The following is a 25,265-nucleotide window of genomic DNA, read 5'->3' on the forward strand; positions in this document are numbered from 1 at the left end:
TATATAATTGTTAGCATTAATGCATACATTTTTTTCTGACCCGCTTGTTTTTTTTCAGGGTCACGGGGTTCTGCTGGTGCCTATCTCCAGCTCTCAATGGGCATTAGGCGGGGGTACACCCTGGACAGGGCGCCAGTCCAATGGCAAAGCTTTTTTTTCCTTTTGTGATTTTGGCTAGCCTGACAATTTTTCGTTTCTGATGGCTTACGCAACATAAGCTTCTGACAGGAAGTCCCTTTTTTTTTTCCTTCACCTGAGCGCCCGAGCCCGAGCCAACGTCATCCTCAAACACCACACCGTGCAGCTTCTCCATTGCCATGGTATCACACAGATGCGTCAGCAGGTCACGAGGGTTGGTGTCGTTGACCAGCACGGTCACGGGAGTGACCACCACCGGCATGTCCACAAAGTTCTCCCCGCTGAGGCGACCCCTGACCTCGCTCTGGTAGCTGGAGCCGCTGAACACCACCGCCACGTTGATGGAGGAGTGCACCAGCAGCGGTCGAGCCTGAACGGGCAACGGGGAGGAGATGAGGAGGAGGAGGAAGAGGAGGAGGAGGACGAGGGGGGACAAGGGGGAAGAAGGAGAGTGTCCCATGGAAATGGCCATGATGGCAGACTAGTGCCTGTAGTGGGGAGATAAAAGGGAGGGTGAGATGAAAAGGGGAAGAAAAAACAAAAATAGAGAGTCAGCAATTCAAATATGATAATCCATCTTTCCACATATCCATCCCGTATTTCACTCCCTCTCCAACCCTTTTGTATGCCACTAATAGCCCTGCATTTAGACTCTTGTGTCAGGTTGAAAACTGTGTGTGTGTGTGTGTGTGTGTGTGTGTGTGTGTGTGTGTGTGTGTGTGTGTGTGTGTGTGTGTGTGTGTGTGTGTGTGCGCACATGTAATCCTTTCTATAATCCAAGCCCCAGTGTCATGACTGTAATCACCTCTCTATTTCTACACACAACTCAAATCCCCCCCCCACACACACACACACACACACACACACGCACACACACACACACAGGCGGAGAATGAGCCGAATACCAAAACGGTCACACGCGCCCTCGACTCCCATTGTCTGGATATCATTACATTACATTGTTTCAGTGAGCCTCTCCACAGGGCACAGCATTATCCATTAAAATGGAGCCAGTGTATTCATGTAGACTGATTTCACGCGCTCTCCCATAAACGTTTTCATCATGTTTTTCCTAAAAAGACATTTTAGGATGATGTTAATGTAAATTAGACGGAATCAGTTAAAAAAAAATGTTTTGTTTTTGTCAGTTTTTATGATCTAGCTCAGAACACTGGCAACAATTTTTATCCAGCCCCCAAAAGTAAATGCACAAAATTACTCCTAAACCACACAAAATATGCAAAAAAACATGCTAAAATACACAAAAATGAGAATTCTGAGCACTATACCATTTAATCTAATAAAATTCTATTCTCAAAATATCACAAGTTCAATCTTGAAATTTTAAATGTTTAATCTAATAAAATCATAAAATTAGACTGCAGTATTCTCATAAAATTACAACTTTATTCTCAAAATGTTACAACTTTAATCTTGAAATATTACGACTTTAAAATAATACATTTACAACTTTATTTTCATAAAATTGCGACTTTATTCTCAAAATATTATGACTTTAATCTCAAAATATTACAACTAATCTTGAAATATTACGACTTTAAATTGATAAAATTGCCACTTTATTCTCATAAAGGTACGACTTTATTCTAGAAATATTACGACTTTAATCGTGTTGTGCTTGAAGTTTGATTTTAATTTTAATGCGTTCATATTCATGTTTTTTCCTTTAAAAATGTTAAAAGCAAATGTGGGATCTGAAGCAAATGTTTGCCAAAGGCCAAATTATGAAGACTAATCAACAGGCTCAGAGTGTCCTGATTCTGGATCTGTTGTGGTCAGAATCTGTTAATAGTGGTTCACTTTACTTCTTATGAAACTGATCACTCATCATTAGCGCTCTGAGCCCTCTCTGTGGAACATCTGCTTAGAAAAAAATCCACTTTATTAAAGTGTTTTCTGTTTGAAGATCTTTGCTCATTGGATCAATAACCTGGACTCTTTGATAAAGCCGGGTGGGCTTTCATACAGCAAATAAAGAGTCCTCCCCCCCCCCCCCACACTCGCATGCAGGGTGGAGGCGATGTGGTAGATAGTGTCGGTTTGGTCCGTGGCCATCAGAGACACTTTGATAATTAACAGCACCTCTCGGCTTTGATTCAAAGCAAAAGCGGCTGAAATGTGTGCATCTCCTTCTCCAGCTCCTGGCATATCAATCATTCATCTTAATAAGGTTTTAAACCCCTGAGCCTCAGAAACCCACAGCAATAAATATACAGTTTGAACCCTTGACAGGATATTCAAAACAGCTGGGAGATAAACCACAATCTAAACTTGTTGTACGTTTACATTTTATAAGATTTCATGATTTGAGTTTTGTCTCCTGAGGGTTTGAATCTGCATATTGTTCTATATATGTGATTGTTCCTTTATTTCCACTCACGCTCAGTTTCATTAAGGGAAAACACACAAAATTACTTTTTTTTATTTAATCCTATTTTTTAAAAACAAAAACAAATCAATAGGAGTAAATAAAACAAATACACCCTAAACTGAGGCTAAACAGGGTCAATTGGTCTCTGATAGATAGTATTGTTTTTGAAGCGGACACAAAGAATACATACTAGCGCCAAAATCATATTAAAATGTATTTGAATTTGTTTTATATATATATATTAGACTGGGGTTGGGGAATTTTACATAAAAAAGGATGAAAAAAGAAGTAAAAACACAAAAAAGAAAGAAATGAATGCATAAACTCTCTGATAAATCCTTCATATTCCCTTTTTTGTGTGGCCCCAAAAGCAGACATACAGAGCGACAACAAAAAACACACAAGATGACAAAGACAACTAAAATGACAACAAAAAAATAACCAAAATAATAGAAAAATACATAAAATGATGACCAAATCAAACAAAATGTCAACAAAAATTCATGCAATGACCCTCAAAGTGCACAAAATGTCAGCAAAAATAAATAAAATCGAACTAAACTAAAAGAGAACAATAAAATTACACAAAAAAGCAAAACAAAATACACTGACTTGTAAGGACAACAAAAGCACAATAAATAACAAACCACTCACTCTTTTTGATGATGAAATAATGAGCAGGGTTTAAACTGTTTGTTATAAATGCCTATAGACTCATGGGACAAAAGCTTCACATTTGTTCTGTGGAATAATGTGGGGCATCCAGACCTCAGTGATGCTGTGCTAAAACCAGATTAAACAAAACCAGAGAGCACAAAAGGACATGCTGATGTTGACGAATCATTTGAGTGAGGAGCGGGTCAAGTGTTCATTTAACAGAGTAATCTCTGGAAAAACAGAGCATAATGGGGCCTTAGATTAGCAGTGCGCGTGTCTGACTGTGTTTGAGTGATGTGTAATGGGGACACAGTCGTTAGAGTGAAGGAGTGGGAGCGTCTGCCTCTGAGGCTGCAATTACAACAACCATGGAACTATGTATACTCAACAAGGGTGACCTTCCACTGAGGAACTACGATCCAGATCTTTCTAGTCTCCCTACATGTTTATACTGCCATCAGGGCTCATAGATCTCTCATGAATTGTCAATATTATCTACTGAATAAATACTTCAGATCTGCTTAAAGGGGCAGTATTATGAAAAAATCACTTTATATTGGTTTTGCTATGATATACATTCCTTTAGCCTCATTCAGAGGGCCAACATTTAAAAAAAATCTGTTTCCTCCCTCCCTTAATATTCCACAACTCTTTATAAAAGCAAGGAAGCTCTGCCTGTCTGTCTGTCTGCTCCTCAAATATATCTGCAGATCAGGATCAGACTGACCTGAGACTTTCAACATGGCCGCTGCTTGGTTCAAGGGTGTGCAACCTTGGATTTGTTTTGACTGCAATAATAACATTAATAAATTATTTCATAAAATTCAGAGCTACCACAGCCACGTGTGCGCCAGTGCCAATCACTAGAGAGCTGGGACTGATGACATCATCACTGTGGAGGTAGGACTGGTGAGCCTTTGCTGGCTTTGATCACCTTTTCCTGATTGTCGAATGTCTGCAAACTACTTGGTGCCTTTATCCACCGTTAATATATTTACATTCAACATATAGATTATCCAGTATGTAGATAATCTGAAGTGCAGCGCGAGCGCTCACAATCAGTTCCATTTTTAACAGCAGTTATACCGCATCATATCACCTTTGACATGGTCTGAGGTGTTTCCTCCATTGCTCAAAGGCATACCGCAGACTTATTGACTTAAAGAGTTGACCCATATGTGTGATTTTAAATGATTCCTCAGACCAATATACAGTGCTTGACAGTTTCAATGCTCAAAGCGGGGCTTCCCTCTTGAAAGACGGACTATGCAAGTTTGAAGAGATGGACCGTCTTTGGCCAGGTCATGTGACCTGGAGAATGCCTGGAGAACGTTTCACTTTACGACAGTCACGTGACCACAGGCTCTGATATACTCATTGGGCTAAGGCTTTTGCTAGTATTTCTCTGCCTGTTCGACTCCCGGTCATGGCCGAGGCAGCAAAAAGTTTAAAACTGCTTCTGAGGAGGCTAAAAGACACCGCCCCCTCTGCCGACCCGCCCGCCGCCGGACACCGCCCTGTGCACACCGGGTCGCCCGTCCCCCATCTGCCCTGACCCCGCTCGCCACGCCAACCCCCAGCAAAGGGAGCCGAGATGGTGGTGAGGCCAGGGAGTGGGGAGGAGCGCCACAGAGGGCCAAGTGCCTCCGGCGACGGCTGCTCCTCCAGCTGCAGCGTGAGCTCAGCCCTGCTTTGCACCCCAGCCCGACCGATCCAGCCCTTAGAGCCAATCCTTATCCCAAAGTTAGAGGTGAACTACTGTCTGAATACACAATCAAAAGACAAGAGCGGTTGGCCCAACTGACTGTAGCGCTTGTGGCCACTAGGGGCGTTTGACGTGAAAGTTACAGGTCTAGCGCCCCTAGTGGCCAAAAGTTACACAGTTTGCCTTTAATGAGTGCGATGAAAATGTATTTTTAAAAAGAATTGCACATTTTGACAAACATTTAATTTTATACAGATGCATTTGTAGGAAATACATTAAGTTTCAATTGTGCAAGATTTGGTCTCTTCCTTTTTTAGTTTCTACATGAAATGTTTACTGTATGCAAGGAACCGTGGCAATATTTATTGATTTAGTGAAAGTAACTTGTAACTTTAACTTTGAGAACTATTTCATTGAGCTACTTCTTACTTGTACATGACTATTTTATGTATGACTTATTTGTACTTGAGTACAATGCTAAGCTAAAGTAATGCTACTTATACTCGAATAGGCTATATCAGTACTCTTTACACCTCTGCCAGTCTTTAATCGATAACATTACGTAATCAAATATGACATGTTCCATGTAATAAAACCTATATATAAACAAAATAAAATAATCATCAGTTTTCACCACTGATGGTTTTGCACGTTTTCACTGGCGAGCTGATTAGCAGCAGCTTGCAGAGGTAACACAGGTGACGCTGATGATCTTTGATTATCAGAGGAAGCTTTAACCTCTGACCATAACTGTGCATATGAGGGAAAATATTAGACAATAAACCAAATATTAGGTCAGTGGGAATATTGTTGTTGCTCTTTGTAAAAAACCAGAACGACGGATGTAGTCACATGGTCAATATATGATGACATAACAGTTTAATTATATTGATGCATACATGGTGACCTGCATTTGCTTTCTTCATATGATAAGGATAATGTGCAATTTTATAACTTTTATAAGTCAAGTAAAGAGGTCAGTCTTTATGTTTACAGGCTGCAGGAAATTAAGAATCATCAGTACAATAATCTGCGAGCTAATCATGATTAAAAAAAAAAAAATTGGGCAGTGTATTCTCTTGTCAACAATACATAGAGATTATACAGAATATAATGAAAACTAGACATGGACAACATGCATCCCTCGATCTAATTTTGTGTAGCCCCAAAGCAAATGTACAGAATTACAATAACCACCCATAAAAAGACACAAAATGACCACCACACACACACACACACACACACAAGGCTAAAAGACAAATAGGAAACAACAACAAAAATGATTTCAAAAACACACAAAATTAGTCAAAAAACACACAGAAAGACAGAAAATATACAAAATGACTATGAAAATAAACAAAATAACAACAAAGGGTGCCAAAAGCACACAATATGAGTCTGAAAAGACACAAAAGACAGCAAAAATACACCAAAAAAAACTATATGAAACAAAAACTTATACAAAACTATTAAAGAAACGCACAAAATTTGTCCAAAAATACACAATAAAGGGACAACAAAAGCCCACAAAAGAAACACAGAAGCACACAAACAACAATAGCACACAAAAATACACAAAAAGACAAAAAAAAGTAAAAAAAACTCAAAAAAAACACACAAAAAGAAACAGATTTTCAAAAATGAAAATTAAAGCTCAAAAAAAGACACAAAATGAAAATAAACAAAAACTGGGCAAAACCCTTTGCTCTTTTCTGGCAATAATGAACAGATTGATCATTATTCTGAATGTTGATGTAAATTGTGATTATGTGGCCGTCAGGAGCGAGCAGGACTGTGGGACACTTCTTTAAGTTGCATTAATAATGATTCACTTCTCTGTGGTCGATTAGAGGAAGAAAAAAAACCATTTGACTTTTTTATGTTGAGAGGTTGAGGTTGTCCTTCACCCATCTAAAGTTTAACATCTCTAATTTTAAACCCTTCCTTCAACGTTTTCAATATTCCTTCCTCATTAGCCTGATTCCATGATGTGCTTTGAAGATCAGAGCATGTCAGAAACAAAGGTTTCACTTCCGTCAGTGGAGTACTTCCATCAGTCTCTCTTGAAGTCATCATCAAATCAGCTGAATTAATATTTTATCTTTTTTTTTTTTTCCTATTCATCCCTTCGTCCTACGTTATGTCAGATCCGTGCGCGGACAGCCCCCCTGCACAGGAATTCAACCTATCACTTAAAAATTTAAACATGAGTGTCATGCTTAACCCCCCCCCAGAGCTTATTAGGACGCATGTCACATAACGTCCGCCACATATATTTTCTATAATTAGGACTGGGTGTGAACAAGGCTGCGCTTGCTCTGCAGGGGTTTCTGTTCTCGCACTTTAAGATTTGACAGTTCTACAGGAAATCTTTGGGAGCTGGACATATCGGACGGGATGAACGGCGTTCAGATGGATGAAATCGGCTTGGCCTACTGAACTCACACGGCAATCAAATATCTTGACACCAAAATAAACTGTTCATCTTAACTGTATAGAATAATGCACAACAATAAAATATGTTATTGATGCTTAATACTTGCATGTATGAATGTATACATATGTAGGTGTTTGTGTACATGTACTGTATTTATATATGTATATACTTGTGCAACCGGACCCGTGTGTGTGTATATTGATATTACGTCGCATTGGTTCTTCATTCATCCCACCAAGTTTCATCCGGATCGGATCTGGATTGTGCATTTCATCGTGTATTATCGGAAAAATGGGGGTGCCCATACATATGGACCTACTGTAACATTATTAATGGGAATAGACATTTCTTACAAGCTTTTAAAGGTTCACTTATCCAGATAACTCCCAATATCTGGTAGAGGACACAGTCCAACTGATATTTCTGGTGTTTCGATGGATAGAAAGTGGTTCCAAAACAATGGCGAATGTTGGCATTGTTCGCCATGGAAACACCCAAATACGACTGAAATTTAATGTCTCGCAAGAGTGACGTCATATCAAGAGGAGCACCATAAACAAACCAACAAAAATGGCGTCAAAGCAAATCACTGTCTTTGTTGCCTGACAAAGAAACACATGAAGTCCTGGTAAGAATGAAGTTAAATCACATATTCCACTTCAGCACCACCTTTGCTTTTTTTTGTCAGTGATTCCCAATCCCATAATGCAATGCACGAAACATTTCCAAAAGTCAAGTCACATGACCATTTATCGACAAACCCATTTGTGTTGGAGTAAAAAACTATCTTGTGAGCAGTAATTATTAATAGTCTTCATTGCTATAAAGCACATTACATTCATCTCTTATCTTACTCCCTTTATAATTTATAACATTCCATCACTTTATCATCCAACCTTGCCCTTTTTGGTTGATTCGAGCCAAGTGGAGCCACTACCAGGTAACAGTGAATCACAATGTGAAGTGTAGCCCAAACTTAGCATGTGCTGAAAACTCAATCTCATGCCATTTTGTTCAAGCCTCGTCTTTATGATTGCACAGAGTTGGCATTGGTGTATGGATATATAACCAAGTCAATTTCATGTCAAACATATCAGCTGACCACATGCAACATACATTAAGTAGCCAAATATTAAAGGCCAGCTTCTCACTGCCTGAACATGTTGGAACTGTTGGGAAAATGAGATGTGGTCCTTTAACTCTGAGCCAGTGGTATGCAATTAAACCATGGATCAAATTAATCAGTGATTATTAGATATTAGTTGCTTAAAAATCCATGTTTGCACCATTTTATGTTCAGAGGGGATGCAATAGCAGAGAAATGAGGATTGGTTTTCAAAATCCGACAAACGCTACATTCAACCACAGCTTTGAACAGTGAGGGAGGACAATGAGGAGACGAGGCACACCTGAGTGAAAACAGAAGCGAACGTAATCACTCACAGGCACCGAGATCTGGAAACTAACAGAGTTGAATCCATAATTAGAACACAACACGGGACTAACAGAAGCAAACAACACCAACTGAAAAAAGCCACAACAAGGATTTAAATAACCACCACTGAATAACAAGAATGAATTTCTTCTCAATGCAGGACTAAACCCACCACACAAACACATTGAAAAAAAGTGAAATATACACCCATCCCCAAATTGTAAGATATGGTTCCCATGCAGTGATGAATAATTCATTTATATAAAAATTAGAAGTCAAAATATTGTTACCAGCATGTAAATTGGGTGGGTGTGGGAGAGGAGGTCTGGCTAAAGAGTAATAGAATAATTATAAGTGGGGGTTGGACTTGATAAGCTTCTTTTTCTTCTTCTTTTTGAACTCATGAAATGCTTTATTTATAGGTTGTATAGTATTATTCAGAAATTCTTTACCCTAGAATTATTTTTATTTTGTCTGTCTCACATAAGAAATGTGATAATGAAGTGGAAAGAGTTAATCTGTATATTTCCCACGCCATAGTATTTCCTTTCAATAGAAGATATTTTTGCATTTAGCCTTTACTGATTTGACATTTAAGCTGTAAAAAAAAAATTACCAGAACCCACATTTGTGAACCACTGCTTCACATCACAGCTAGATTAGCAGAATTATATATGTAACGCATGTAAAGTGGAGTAGAGAAACAATTTATCAAACATAAAAGACAAATGAGCGCAGATGCCTGGAAAAAGAAACTGATGGAGCATTACCAAACAACTGATACAACAAGTAACATCCAGAAGGTAGAAGTGAATGAGCCGTGGCCGTGTGAGTGTTAAAGGCAGGTAATAGGATTTACTCCCATGCACAGCGAGAGGAAAAATGCTAATATGAACCATTGCAGATTCTGGTTATGGATCTGTGCATCTGCTCTGCTACTGTTTGGATCTTTTTCCTGCAGAAAAAGACTTTGGTAGTGGATCTGAGCTGCTTATTCTATCAGTGAATATAGATATACCTGAAAAGAATTGGTGGCTAGGGCAAGGTTTTACATTGAGCTTCTCTTCAATTACTATTTCGTCAGGTTAGTTTTAGTCAAAAAGCATTTGCAAAAAGCAATTGAGGTCCCTATAATGATATATGTGTGACACTTACCTGCGCTTTCAGCTGTCATCCACCTTTAACTCCAGCTCCTCCATTATTTCCACAGGTGTCCTCCCTCAGATTGGGCTTTATTTCCTCTCTTATTTCCTGTTTTTTCTTCCTTTCCTTCCTGGTTTTCACCTGCTTCCCTCTTTCCTCTCAGCACCTGTAGGAGTTTGCATTAAGCGTAAGTCTCAGCTCCAGAGTGAGAGCGTGTGTTCTCATTGCCAGGCTTTAAAAACACTCCAGAGGAAAGGACGTCACTGCAAACCAGAGGGGGGATCTCTTTGGTTCTTTATCAAATAGGAGGAATTATCCCTTGTTTCTGACTTAAATCCGTCTCCTCTCACCTCCTTTGTTCCTGTCTGGATCACAGTAAAAAGTGTTCACAAGTGGTCGAGAAGGTGAAGACAGGACAGCGAAAGGAGACAAGGAGGAGGAGAGTGAGAGAAGATGAGGGTGAAAGAAGAGGAGAGGTGTGGAAGCCCCTGGATGAGAAGAGAGCTTCAGCATATGTTTGTGTATGTGTGTGTGTGTGTGATGAGTATGTGTGTAAACCCACTGTGTTTAGCTCTCTGTCTATATCCCCCAGGTTCCCTGCTGCTCAGATGAGAGGAGGAACAAAATAATGCACCGATGACACTTCACACCAGTGATGCTGATTTCTCCCACCTCCCTCCTTCCTGTCCCACCAGTCCTGGGGGGCTGAAGGGGCCACAGATCCATGAGAAGTTGGAGGAGAAGAAAAACACCCAGAAATTGCACATGGGCTGGAAGCAAAAGTTTTTCTAGTCCAGTTGTTCTGGATTGTGATGGTACTCCTTATTCAGTTATTGTGATGATGATGATGATGATGATGATATTCCTCCTCAGATGAATTTTGATGCTCCCTCTCCAGATGTTTGCTGATGGTCGAGAACAGCGGGACAGATGTTAGGTCTGCGGGGTCGGGCCAGCTGTGCACCAGCAGGTCCTCATCCTGTTGCTCTGATTTGTTTTTTAACCCCCCCATCACGACTTGTCCCTCTCCCTCTCTCTCTCTCCCCCCACAGCGCTGTGCTGCCACTCATCTGCCTGTAATCCTGCATTCCATTTCCTTTATAACTCCATCTCTCCTGTATCTCTCCATCACAGGAGGGGCTGCATGTGAGTCCTGGTAATTTTAGTGAGAGGATTTATCCTCCTCTTCTCTCTCTCCTCTCTCTCACTTCAACCCCTCCTCCTCCTCCTCCACCTCCTCCACCTTCTTTCCCAGCCCACTTTTGCTCCCGTTTTCTGGGTATTATTCACCTTCATCTCTGTCATGCATTCCTGCCTTCTTTTTCTCTAAATCACCGTCTGTCACTTCATTTCTCCTCTTGCTTTTATTCCCATTCCTTCGTCACCATCAACAGGTCCAAATGAAACCTATTAGGGGAATGGGTTCTGTTTGTACCCCTAGGGATTGGTTTATTGTTCATTAGCATGACGTTTAACAGATGGCTGCACCACAAGTACCTGTTACTGATTCATCTTGAGGCTTATGACAGATCCGCTTCTGTTATAATATATCACATTATGAGGGTTTTATTACAATATGCCATCATTGGACGTTGGGATTCAAACAATAAGAACTGGTTTTATTAAATTCCATTTCAATGAAAGGAATCCCAGCTTCTTATTACAAAGGTGGACAACACTCCAGTATCTATGCACACGGCCACATAAGTTGTTTACTGGTAACCATGATTATTGCCACTAACAGATTCCTCAACTGTAAAAAACATCCCATCATTGTCAATAACCCAGATTGGTCACTTCCGATAGTGGTCCCTGACTGTGGACTGATCTTTAAGAAAACAAGTTTGTTGCGGCGCTTCTTTAAGACGTGGACTGTTTTCAAAATAGCATTCTAACTATACTACTCATACAAAATGAGTATGTAGTGCGTTCACATTAGATTGATGTATACTATATCGTGACATCTTTGAAGTATGCACGGTGGGCACTCTCGTCAGACTCAACCGTCCCATGATGCATTGCGAGCTGGAACCTACTTCAAGCTAAAAGTCAAACATCCCCTTTTCAAAACAAAAGCATCTTTTATTTAAAGTTTTTGTAAATAGGGCTCGTTTTGAAGTTTGGTCAGTAGCACAATGGCCGAAAATCTCCGAAAATCTCCAAAATGTCGGCATAAAATGTGTTTCCGCAAGTTTTAAGGATCAAATGAGCACCTGTTGATATTCTACTTGGTCACTTTCTCACTTAAAATGTTTTCAGAACTTTTAAAGGTGGGGAATCAGTGGAGATATTTAGCCTCAGTGTGCTTCAGGTTTTTGTCATTGTAGGTTCCAAATGCATCTTGGGAAACTTGGAAGTATACTTCAGTTGGAACAGTCATCATCCTAATCATACTTATAGTATATAGTAAACAGCAGGTCTATGTAGCGTATAGTACAGTGTGCCATTTCCAACACAGCCCTCCTCTAAGCTTCACGCTCTGTCCAAAGCCACGCCCCCACAACCTCTCATCTTTTTTTTTCAGATTTAAAAATTCTTTGTGTACCCCGCTTCACTTTTTTAGCTTCCTGCTAACTGCTGCTTCTATAACTAGCTGACATCAAACATCACAAACATGCTAATTAGAGCGCTATCACCTACCTTCCCCAGATGATTTTCACATTTGAAATCGCTGCTCCACCCCCACAGAGAAATCTTGTCACCTCAGATCGGAAAGACCGACGACTTGGTGGGATTGGACCCGTAATCTTCTCACTGAAAGGCAGCTTTGGAAAAACCTCTGCCAAGATTGTACAGTACGCTAGTCATTTTGACTTCACTGAGTTGTAACATACTGATAGATTATCCCAAAAGGAAGAAAGTGATTTCTTAAACACTGGCAAGATGACTCATAGCGTGTACACACAGGTAAACACCACAGACAATAGGCCTGGAAGCTTTACAGGACAAAGAAAAATCCTCTATAAATAATCTTATGCTGCTTTTTTCTCACGTCAAAGAAAATTACGATTCCCACAGCTTTTATCCTATGAACACAAAACATCAAGATTTTAGGTAAAACCCACTGGATTGGTGTGTGCGTATTAAGTGTGAGTTTGTGTGCTGGGAGGGGAAAGTGATGAGTAATGCTGAGTTTGAGGGAAATGGGAGAAAACAGTCAGATTGCTTCTCGCTTGCATTAATTTGGCAGGAGAGAGACGAGCAGTCTGCCTTGTGCTTTCACTCTCTCACGACAGGCGTTTCATAGTTTTAAAGGGTGCTCGCCACCTTTCACTAGTTACCTTCACTTCTAATAAAAGCTGCTTTCTTTCCCTTTTTGCTCACCAGGCGGTTCGGTCAGGTGACAAGCCTTTTAACACAGCTCTATAAATACCGTGGAGTGTTAGAGTAGTGTGTCTTAGATGTGCGACGTGTGACAAAAGTGTTTGTATCCTGTACGAGATGTGCGTAGCAGACACAGCCGTGGCCCCTCTGATGAATGGAGACAGACAATGGAGAACAGATGTTTCAAAGGATATAGTTTCCCTTATCTCGGCAGCTGGACAGTGTCTAAACCAGTCGGTGCAGAACATATGTTCGCTGGCCGGCGGCCCGATCGCGTCCACAGATTAACAGATTAATTGATTCGGCGCGTAATGAAATAATGTCGACTGTGAGAAGCTCGTCAGCCGACGGGCGAACAATTAAGCCACACATTTGGGGAGAGGATTTATGCTATAGCGACATGAGCAGTGGGATGTGGATTTGTCAACTACAGTGAGTCTATGAGTGAGTTGGTAAATCCACTGATGCTCTATACGTTTCTACACAGTTATCGAGACATGAACATCAGCAGCAAACACGTTCAACGATTTTTCACTAGTTAAATAATACCTGTGTGATTTTTGGTTGCAAGCTCTGTCAATAGATTGTGTATAATGATAAATTCCCTTCTCGGAATCACTAGAATATTCTCTTCGTCTCTCCTGCACACTCCTAATGCACAGAGCAAACTGCAGCATGTCCCAAGTATAGTGACATCTCCACACACGTCAAAAGACGACGAATGAGCTCACTTCTTCTCCATCGAGTTTTTCATCTTTGGGAGGTAAAGCTATGCTGGCCCGGAATCTACGCCAGAGGGTAGAAACCTAGCCTGGCAATAAGCCACACCCACTTCCTTACTTTTTGTAAGGAAGTGGGTATGGTATTGCCGCCATTTCTGCTCACTTCCTCGTTTCGAAAGAAACAAAGCTAATCAAAGCCGTACAGACGTCATATCTCCTGCACCAAACAGTGTCAAAACAAACATGGAGCCCACCACGGAGAAGATGTTCAGAGCTGCGCACTGCTCCGATTTAAAATACCTTTATACGTCATTGAAACCACAACAAGAAGAAGCTTTAAAACCCTAAGTCTGTACCGTACTACACGCCATTTTCCTCTGCTAAGCTAAGCCGGCTCCCTAAACAGAGCTCAGTCAGGATTTTGGCGAGGCAAAAGTCAGGTTATGGCATGGGGATCTACGTTGACGGAGAGAGCTACGTGCAGCTATGGCGTCGATCTGATGCAGAAGCATTATATCAGGCTGTAACTTGCCGAGCTATGGTCGTCAAGCCCACTCTTAGCCCCCTAGAACTGGCCCGGTGAGTGCTTCCAGAATAACTGCCTGTATCAAACATTGGTAAACACGGTACCCTTTAAATCATGTGTGCTACAAAGTATCTTCTATTAAAAACCAACTCAGCAGGTAAGCCATGCTGGTTGACAATGTTGTTACCATAGCCATGAAGAAAGGAATACATCCAGGCATATTGTGTCACCTGGTTTTCTCTCCAGCCCAAGGTAACTACTGTGGTGTGGATGCAAAATGAATCATACATATAATATGTAACTAGAGCAGCTAGATAATAAGAATCAAATATAGCCTGGGGTTATATTTACTGCTGCTGTTCAATTGACAAGGAAACCAATGACACAGACACTGAGATTGGTCTCTGAGGTTAGAAAAACACCTTGCATGGTGTTTATGGCTCTGATAGTGTGAAATGGATAAGTCGGACTACCTAGAGATTAAAGATAGAAGCACAAATGACCCCTCCAGGCTGCGGTCACAGAGTAAAATCCCTGGTTTTGATGTATTCCTTCAATGAAAACCCAGAGAAACAATCTAATATAGAAGATAATAAACAATCTCAAACTACATGTTTCATTTGTTACAGGTCACAGTGCACGGACGTACCCCGACTACACAGTGTCGGGGTACGTGTATCACCTACTCGCCAATTAGGCTCAGTGTTATGTTTACACACAATCATGCGTATAAATGATGTCCTCAAGGAAGAATGCTAATTTAAAAACACTACAAATCAATCCCTCTGGGACAGAAACACAGACTTAATTCTTTGTTTTCATACATAGACGTTCATTAGTTTGTATTGTCAGTCGCAGGGAAACACATGCCGAATGATTTCTACAGCTTTAATGACTGTGGAAGTCGACATGTGTGAAATTTATCAAGGAGGTTATTCTTGTTGAATTACCTCCTTTGAGATCCGAGGCTGGAGATTTTCTACCCGAGTAGTGATTAAGGGTTTCTATTTTTTACAGTTTTGAAAGATAAGAATGAACTTGAATTTTTTTTTTGTGATATAATAGCCACAAATTGTCTTGATTAATTCATTTTATCACTATATCAGGATAAAGCACCTCCCTACAGTGAGTCACAAAGAAAGGTAGAGCTTAATGTTAAATCCTCTTCCTGATGTTTTACTGTGGAGATCTATATGTCCCCAAAATACAGATAGATCATTTAACAGCCAGCAACTAAAAAACACTTCAAACATTGAGTGACAAGCTCCCAATTCGGTATTTTAAAAGCCAGCGGTGGCAGGAGTAAGAGTTCTGAGTGTCCTGAGGGAAGCAGCTCAAACAAGGAGTCCTTTGAGGGTCTCTGCCTGGAGACATCATCACTATTTTCCATGTGGATGCTAAATGAAACTACACACTCAATTTTGTTCTTCCACTCAGTGTTTTTCACTAATATGTCCATCTTAACATAAAGATTTGTAATATGATGCAAAATTTGATCTGGCCCTTGAAGAAGAGCCATATACGGGTTGTGATACAGTCATCATCAAGCTCTGCAGAAGCCTGATAACGATCCTGGTCATTTCAATCATGTGTGTTGGAAGAGGGAAACATCTAAAACATGCTGGATAGTGGCCCTTGAGGACCAGGATTGGGGAACCCTGCTCTAGGATTTGTTTGACAGTCTGCCTCGTTTGGGTGGTGTGAACACAAACGAAGTCTAGAGCGAATCGAATAGACAAATCCTAGAGTGATTGTTTCTGTCTGTCCCATAGCATTTCCAGTTGAAGCCTAGAGCGATTAGGAATGCAACTGCTGTCAGAGCGGATCAAACACAAGAAGTATCGGCGATGAAATAGAGCAAGACCGAGCCAAAACAAGGTGATAAAATTCCAACCAAGTCCGGAACTAAACCGGTGTGATACACCCTAAGAAACTAAGCAGGATCAGTCCTTCTGGTTTAGAAATATACAGATAGTTGTCCAGCAGAGGCCGTGTACCGGTAGTTTGATTACATATACAGTAGGTTTACAGCCGTGAACTTCTCCTCTGATGTCATCAACATGGCGCTTGGACTTTCACAATCAAAACCGGATGCTAGAGGAAGAGAAACAAACACTGGCAAACTGCACATTGTACGGCACTTTCCTTTTTCAACAAGATCTCAGGGGGAAACGTGACACTGTCAGGAAAAGGGATCAATCTATTTTCGTGCTTGGCGACATGATTTCTGCAGACAAAAATCATGTGTTTCAATTGGAAATTTTTATGTAATTAGATCATATTAGAACTAGGGGTGGAACTTTAAAGCTTTAATTACGATTAATTCATTACAAGAAAATAACGCGTTACAAAAATGTAACAATTCATCACAATTTGCTTCATAAACAGCGCAGAACTGTTTGTCATTGCACGTGTTTTCCGGTACGCCGATTACACTGATGCACACGTGACATCAGAGCTCGGCTAAAGGCTACTAAAATGAAGGACTCGGTTAAAAGTGCGCTGGTCGGGTAATGAAAGGACATTTTTATTTCAAGAAACGACCTGATGGTAGCCTTGATAAAAGTGTGGATCAGTGCAAACTGAGCAAAAAAAAGAGTTTGCATACCACCACAGCAATTCAACCCTCCGGTACCATCTCAATGCAAAGCATGTTGGAGCAAGCATAGAATCCACTGGAGCTACTAGCGCTAGTAGCTTCGGTACGAGTACAACGAAGAGGCGTTTGCAGTCAAAACTCGACCAAATGACTGGATTCAGAACCAAAAGTAAGAAGTTAACGTTTGCTAAACTCACAAATTCACACGCTAAATGAATTAATCTGGACTATAGACCACTATTAGTGGTAGAAGATAAGGAGTTAGGAAATGTGCTACAGATATCAACGTGTGATCCAACTTTCCAGCTGCCGTGCAGAACAACTATTTCAAACAAGATCCAACAGCTTTATGAAACTGAAAAGCAAGTGACATTGAAGAAAGCTGAATTTGTGGCTCTGACTGGGGATAATTGGACCTCTGTTAGTAATTCAAATTATGTCGGTGTCACTGCGCACATTGCTGATGCCACAGATGGGACATGGCATCTACAGTCCTTTGCCCTGACTGTGCAGAAGACAAACACCAGACACTATGTTGAAAACTGCACTGAACAGTTGAGGAATAGGGAATTCAACAAAAGGTCACCACAATAGGAACAGACAGTGCAAGGAACATGACGGCTGCAGCAAGACACTTACCTTTTCAACACGTCTTACAGAGAACCATCACTGTTAGCCTTGCTGTTAGTGGGTTTAGTGAGACATTAGCAAAATGTTGCAAGACAGAGGGTCCCTTTAAAAACAGCCCTGCTCATACAGAGGAACTACAGCAGGAACAAACGCGACTGGGGCAAGAAAGAGAACCACTTATACAGAATGTTTCCACAAGGTGGAATTCAACGCTTCAAATGATCACTCGTCTACTGAAGAATCATGAGGCTGTTGTTGCTGCTTTAGACAGACAGAAGCACAAGCTGGTCATGTTAAACTCCAAAAGCTGTCAACTCTCTTTGAGACATGCAGGTAAATAAAAACCATTGTTATTGTTTCTCTATAATTGACTTATTTTGTAGATTCATAATTTATTTCCTGAACTCCTTGGAGGTGAGACATACAGTATGTCTCGTGTTCAGTGGTTTTACCTGCTCTCTGCCATCTGTACCACACCATGGAGGCCTGCAATGAGGACACAGCTAACATGGACAAATGACTTGTCCCAATGTGCCTGTGCCTGACCCACACTTTAAAGATTTAAAGTGTCTATCAAGGGGAGAGTGAGAAGAGGTTTGGACCACCCTTGAAGCTCTGCTGCAGGAACGGCGTAAAGATACCACGACCACACAGGAGCCAGCAAGGAAGAAGAGCCTCGTTTTCTTCAGATGAGGAAAGTCCTTTGAAACAGGACCCTGACTTTGTACAAAGCTGAATCCACCATCAGTACACTGCAGTGGTGGTCCAGCCGAGAAGGTCCTCGACGAGACCACGACCCGTAGCTGTCTGTCCTGGCCCGTAACTTTCTGACTCGCCCTGCCACTTCTGTGGCAGTTTTTTGTACATAATGTAATTATTTTTGTCTGTGTTTATTATTTGATTCATTCATCCACTAAAATCCATTTAGATTAGAGTTCATTTTTAGGGCAAATATTGTTATGCACTTAAAATGTGATTAATTTCGATTAATTAATTACAAAGCCCCGAGTCAATTAGATTATTTTTTTAAATCAAGTCCCACCCCTAATTAGAACATTTCATTCAGGGTGAGAGGGTTAGGGTGACAAATCCCATTAACAAACAGTGCATCAGTTTGCAATCTGTTCCCAGCAGCTCCCCACAAATTTGTGAGAAAAGAAATTTAATTTAATTTTAGATATTAGGAAATTGTTGCCACGCACAAAAAAATTACATAGATTCATTATTGTAATAGTTTCACAAACTCATTGAGACTGGAATGGATATTTGCATGAACAAAACAGCACTAGAACATATGACAAAAAAATAAAAAAAAATTAAAAAAAGTGGTGGCAAAGGGACTTTAACGTCACACCTGCTGTTCACATGCATTAGATTCATGTTTTCTTGCGGATGGCATTCATATGTGATGGAAGATAAACAACATGTTAATTATAGTGCCAACATGGACAACCTGGAATGACTCTTCACTGAGTCAACAGGAGGATTGACTGTGGGATTCTTTCCAAAATCCACAATCCTTGTTTGTTCTCTATCCTCATTTATGTTTAAACAGGACTTTATCAGAGCAGTCAGTGACTCCTGCTGTGAAACAACAAGGATGAAATAACATGGGCAAACTTTTGGACTTTTTATTATGGGATGCTTTTATATTGGTTCAGGCAAGATTTTGTGTTTAAAATAAATGCAATACAAATATATATATCATATACAAAGATTTAAAAAATGAAAAAAAAAGCTATTGAATTCATGACATGACCAAGATAAGATTAAATATAGGAAATGTTTGTGTTGCTCTTTCATTTTGGTGCATTTTTGTTGTCATTTTGTGTGTCTCTGAAATTGTTTATGTACTTTAAGAGTCGTTTGGTGTGTTTTTGGCATCATTTTGTGTATTTTAAGACTTTTTTCTGTTTGTTTCCATTTTTAATGTATTTTTTTGCTTCATTGTGTATTTGTTCACATTTTTTGTTTTTTTTTTTAAGCATTTTTGGCATAATTTTATGTCTTTACACTGTAATTCTGAGTATTTTTGTTTGTGTTTTGAGGGGGGTTTAGGTTATTTTGTGAATTTTTGTTGTCATTTTATGTATTTTTGAAGTTGTTTTTGTACTTTTGGGGTAGGTATGTGTTTTTTATTTTAATTTTTGAGACATTTTGTTCATTTTGCTGGGTTTTTTCCCATTTATATTGTCATTTTGTGAGGTTTTGCTGTCAATTTTTGTGTTTTGTGTGTTCTTTAGTTATTTTGTTCATTTTTGTTATTATTCTGTGCGTTTTCTGTCATTTTGTGCGAGTTATTTGAGGTATTATGTTTCATATTCCTTCCAATTGTTGTCATCTTCCTAAACGAGAACTATTTTCAATAAACTACTGACGTTTTAGAGACAATGTGACAAAAATAGACAGATCAGCGATAGTTTGTCTTGATTACACTGACAAATAAAGGACAATGTCATTGTAAACAAGCAAACCAGAGTGTTTTAACAGAAACAAAAATAGGTTTTGAGTCCAGACTGTTTAGATCATCGGGTTCTGAAATCCAAGTGTGTGTGTGTGTGTGTGTGCGCTGCTGTGCACTGAGGAGGACAGATGTTTGAACATTTGCTTGTCACTAAATGAGTAAATAACTGTGGGAACAACAGAAGGTGAACACAATGTGAAGAGAAAAAGAAGAAGAAGAGAGAAGTTAAATGAAGCCCATCAGATCATATCAGAGCCATCAGGGCCCAATGCAGATTTGTGCTCAACCCACATTTGTTATTTTTATCATTTTTTTTCCACTTTTTCTTTGATCACAGCCGTGTGTCAGAAGTGGACGGATCAAGTCAAGGGATTTTTTCTCTTCAAGAGTCAGAGCTAATGTACCAACTCTGAAAATATATACAGGCTTATCTGTTTAGTCGCTGGGCCCACACGCCTTTGTAAGCTTTCGACCGCATCTCCCATATCTCATCTTTCTCCTTTTTTTTTTTTTTCACCCCTTCTATTCAAAAATGCTCTCTGAGAGCAAAAATAGCTGGAGAGCAGAGTGACATAGGAGTGTCAGATCTGTAAATAAATTGGGCTCTTTGTTCACAGTTCGAGGCTGAGTGGCATTTTAAAGCCTGCCAGGTATTAATGCAATTCCTCCTGAGACAAAGATTGTACGCGCCGGCATGCATGTGTCTCTCTACATGTGTGTGTGTGTGTGTGTGTGTGTGTGTGTGTGTGTGTGTGTGCACCTACACGCAGCATTGCAGGTGCATGTCGGTGCATATTCTGTTATAGGCAAAGGTTAAACATTCAGAAAAGCTACAGAAACATCCATATGTTTACTTTTATCTTTTGCATTAATAGCACAGAATAAAGAAATCTGCACCTTTTGTTTCTAATATCTTTAAAATATGTTGAATCACGCCTCTGGTGACCATTGCTCAGCTAGTGTTAATATTCTCTCAGATTCATACAGTTTAAATTGAACATTTCATCTTCCTTTCGTGCATCTTAAGCCTTACTTTAGCAATTTTCCTGCAAATCAATTCCACTTCCAAGTGCATTTTAGACTTATTTGAGAACATCTCGTTCTCAGGTGTCTCGCCTTCGTTTTTAACAACCTTTAAACAGGTTTTATTTATTGTTTTACTGCATCATTGTTTCCAGTAACTGTAAATGGATCTCATTTGTCATAAATCAAAGAAATGCACCTCCTTTTCAAAGGTAAGTAAATATAGAACAGATGTTAACCCAGATATGACATCATGCGTGACTTCAGATGTCAGTGAACGTCCAAAGGGAATTGAAAAAATAGATAATAAATAATAAAAAATAAAAAAAACTCAGTTGATGCTTGATTGGTTGTGGATAACATTTCTAATGCTGATGAAATCTGAATACTGTGCATTTACTTTATTTAAAACCAACACAATCAATCACCTCAACGCACATCAGAACACTACGCTCTGCCTCTGATTTAAAAGCTGGGCTGCACCCACTAGCGACGTGGACAGGTGTGGCCAATCCTGTCTGAACACACCTGGAGAGAAGTGATGATTGCCATAGGCAAACATTTAGTGCTCGGGAAACCATTTTAAATACTTTATTCAGACCTAATCACAGAATATTGATCATTATAAAACAGTTAGTTCCTACCAAATAATTTAATTAGACCATAGATATTCAAAGAGTGCTGATGTAAAGCAACAACGCACTGTAACTTCTTAAGGAGCATGTATCACCTATGTCACTAGTTCACACTGCAGATCTTAAAGGTGCAGTCCGTAACTTTCAAATCCCTCCCTCTCCCTCCCTCCCTCCCCGCTGCTCTCTTGCCCTGCCTCCAAAGTCCCTCTCTCAGAAGAGCTACCAAGCTAACGCTAGCCTGACAGCAACATCACAGTAATATAACACGCACTGTTAAAAGCATATTACTGCAGTGCTCGAAAAACGCACAAAATGACAGAAAAACACAGGAAACAGACAAAGATCATTTGGGCACCGGTTTGGGAAATTTATGATGGTTTCTATTAAATCATGAGTCTTGGTCAGTCAGTGTGGTAAAGCAGCAGTTTTTCACATCAAACAAACCATTTAACACTAAAAATCTTCAATCGGTGTATTGTTATTTTGATGTATCTTGTCTTGGAATGATTAGGTTTCCCATTTTTTACCTCAGGCTTGGACCTTTGTGCTCATAAACCACCAACTTTCACACACAATTGTGTTCATAGGCAAGGTCGACACATTTGAAGTGTGTGTGTGTCAGTGTGCGTGTGTGTGCGTGTGTGTGTGTGTGTGTGTGTGTCAGATCGATCTTCACAAGGCTCAGAATGTTGACGTGTTTACGGCCTGGCAGACTTGTTTTTGTCCTCTCCGATCATGTTTATGGGCCCAAAGGTTTACGGCAAAGGAGTGAAAAGAATTAAGGGGGTCAAAAAGGGATTGAGGGCAGATAAAAGAAGAGACATAAATAAAGGGCCACAGAAGGTGAAATAAATACAGTGGAAGTTTCAAGGTCATTTCCCGCTCAACACACTTTGTGCTCGCAGTAGATTTTAGGAGGTTGAAGGTCACTGGTAATTATCTGCTGGTGTCGAACCTGGGGGGCTCAGCGAGACACCGGGTCACCTGTGATTCTGATTGAGGTCCTGGACACACACGCGCGCACACACACACACACATACATAAAGAAGCAGCAGGCAAACGCGCAGCCTTTCATTACGCCTCTGATTTGGTCATTCATCATGTCAGCGTAAGGTCACACACAGCAGACGGCACATGCTTTAGGCTCGTAGAGACCACGTGTGTCCGAGTGTGTGCGTAGAGTCTCTCTAGAGTGTGTGTGTGTGTGTCTCTATTTTTCCTTGGGTAGTGTAGTAGTGGAGCTCGTATTCAGGGGTCTGTCTGTCCAGACCAGCCCACCACATTATCACCATGTAGAAACTGTTATTAAGTCAGTGATTCTCAACATGTGGCTCTTCATGTCTTAATTTTTATTATTATTCCCCAAAATAACCTTAAAAGGTGCAAACTTTTTAACCCCTTTTTCCCTTTTTTGGCTATTTTTCCTCTTTTCCAAACTTTTTTAGCTACAGTTCGCCAATAAATATATATTTTTTACTATTTTTTGTCCATTTCTACAAGTTTTTTTTACACTTTTATCCAATTTTTACCCTTTCTTTAATTTTTGGGCCACTTTTCATTCCGATAAGCGACCTTTTGCCCAATAAATACCATTTGTTTCCTTTTTTCCACATTTTGCCCATTAAAGCTACCCTTTGCCATTAAATACCATCTGGCTTTATTTGTCCATTTTTTGGCCATTCTTGACTGCTTTTGGCCCATTTATATCACTTTTTAACTTTTCACTCTTTTTTTTTGCCACTTTTGGACGATTTTTGGCCACCTGTTACCATGGCTGCCTCCACTCGCTAGTAAAAAAAAATTAAAAATAATAACTTATTGAACTGGACCGGCCCACTTCGGGTTGCCCAGTATGCCAGATGGCCAGTCCAGCCATGCTCCTATTAACGTGTTGCAGCTTTTTACAGAACTTCTGCAGAGCTTCAATAATTGTATATATTTATTTAGGGTTTTTTTTTTAAGCTCGTGGGAAGAAAATAATGAACATTTTCAAACTATTGCTGTAGTTGCCAGTGTGGCACCAAAACCAAACTTGAACGAAAACACGTGAATACATCTTCCTTGTCTTACGTAGCGACACAAAACAACACTTATTGAATATCCTTTGTGTTTTTCCACTTTGGCGCCATCCTGAAACGCTTCTACATGATTCCCAATTTGTCAATTTGTGACGGAGTCAAAAACAAACTTTAAAACTCCACCTTTGATTCTGAATAAATTCTTCCATCATGAGCACAAAAGTGGAAGTGGCTAATTTTCAAAATAAAAATACCGGAAGTTACGGTATTTCTTTTTCAAATTTAACTTGTTTAAATGGCTCACCATACAAAGATTAAATACTGTCCAGGGTAAATTAATAAATTATATATTATAATTAAAATGCCATATTTCTTAGGTTAAAAAAAGGGATTTTAGGCTTGAATATTAACAACAGAAAGGACTTATAGCGGTCTTGTCTGTTGACTACAAGTATTGCCTTTAAAGGCTTGAAATGGAAGTGACTGCGCATATAATGTTAAAGATGACCAAGCATTTACAGTATCAAAGCATCAAATTTTCAAGCTTGTATTTTGGTTTTGGGTTTTTTAAGCCCCAGGAATATGGTGTTTAATATTTCTTTCTCACGGTACATTGACGCTAACCTGTAAATGTGTAATCTGTTGCATAATGACAAGTTTACTGGCTTTTCTCATCTATGATCAAATTGGGATTTTTTTTGTCCCCCCTGAACTACAAAAAAAGAGCCTAAACATCCTGATTTAGACCCTCAGACGTTGTTTGAAACTAGAAATATGGGGAAAAAATCTCAATAACAAATACCATCAAACAGCAATTAGTGAGGTACGGATGATATTTGGTGTGGTGGGTCTGAACTCCAAGGGTTTCATTAAAATATGCTTTCGACACAAATGTATTTTAATATATGCACACCTCTGATGAATGCTCGGCGCCTTGAATAAATTCCATCTTTGTTGCTAAGCTAATGTATGAATGGACTGTGCATGGATGTCCCACTGTGGGTGATGTGATCAGAGCTCGACTGGTTCTGTTCACAGATCCCCCCCCAAAAAAAAACCCCCACACAGGCTGGTAGATCAAAGCTCAGCTCTGGCCTTTAGAGAAGTCAACACAGTGATGCTGTTACTGTGAATATCAGTCAGAGAGAAGTGGGACAGCAGAAACAAGGATTACAAGATTACTTTAAAAGTAATAACAGTGAGTCCATGAAGCAAGTCAAACTTTGACCTAAAGCTAAAAGTCCTCAATGGAATATTTAGGATTAGGACCATGTATGAATTAAAAAAAAAAAGATCAATTTACAGATTTTGAGATTACCAGATTTTTGTGTTAATTAATGTTCACTTTTATAGATATCGCCATATTGCCATCTAGTGTTCAAACACTGTCATCACTGCTTATAATAGTATAATGATA

General features: G+C 39.8%; 1 protein-coding gene across 3 annotated transcripts in view; it reads right to left on the reverse strand.

Moving 5' to 3' along the window:
- Window positions 1-10,955, reverse strand: part of LOC114481728 (glutamate receptor ionotropic, NMDA 2C-like) — a 50,442-nt gene extending 39,487 nt beyond the window's left edge. For 2 of the 3 annotated variants that reach the window (XM_028476742.1, XM_028476741.1), the window contains exons 1-2: window positions 9,920-10,955; window positions 254-626 (exon numbers count right to left, since the gene is read on the reverse strand). In XM_028476742.1, coding sequence (XP_028332543.1) covers window positions 254-610 — 357 coding nt within the window. In that variant the 5' untranslated portion in view covers window positions 611-626; window positions 9,920-10,955. The remainder of the gene's footprint in view (window positions 1-253; window positions 627-9,919) is intronic. The other variant, XM_028476743.1, reaches the window with a different exon arrangement.
- Window positions 10,956-25,265: the final 14,310 nt, after the last annotated feature.

Source organism: Gouania willdenowi, chromosome 19 (genome assembly GCF_900634775.1).
Source record: "Gouania willdenowi chromosome 19, fGouWil2.1, whole genome shotgun sequence".
Taxonomy (NCBI): Eukaryota; Metazoa; Chordata; class Actinopteri; order Blenniiformes; family Gobiesocidae; genus Gouania; species Gouania willdenowi.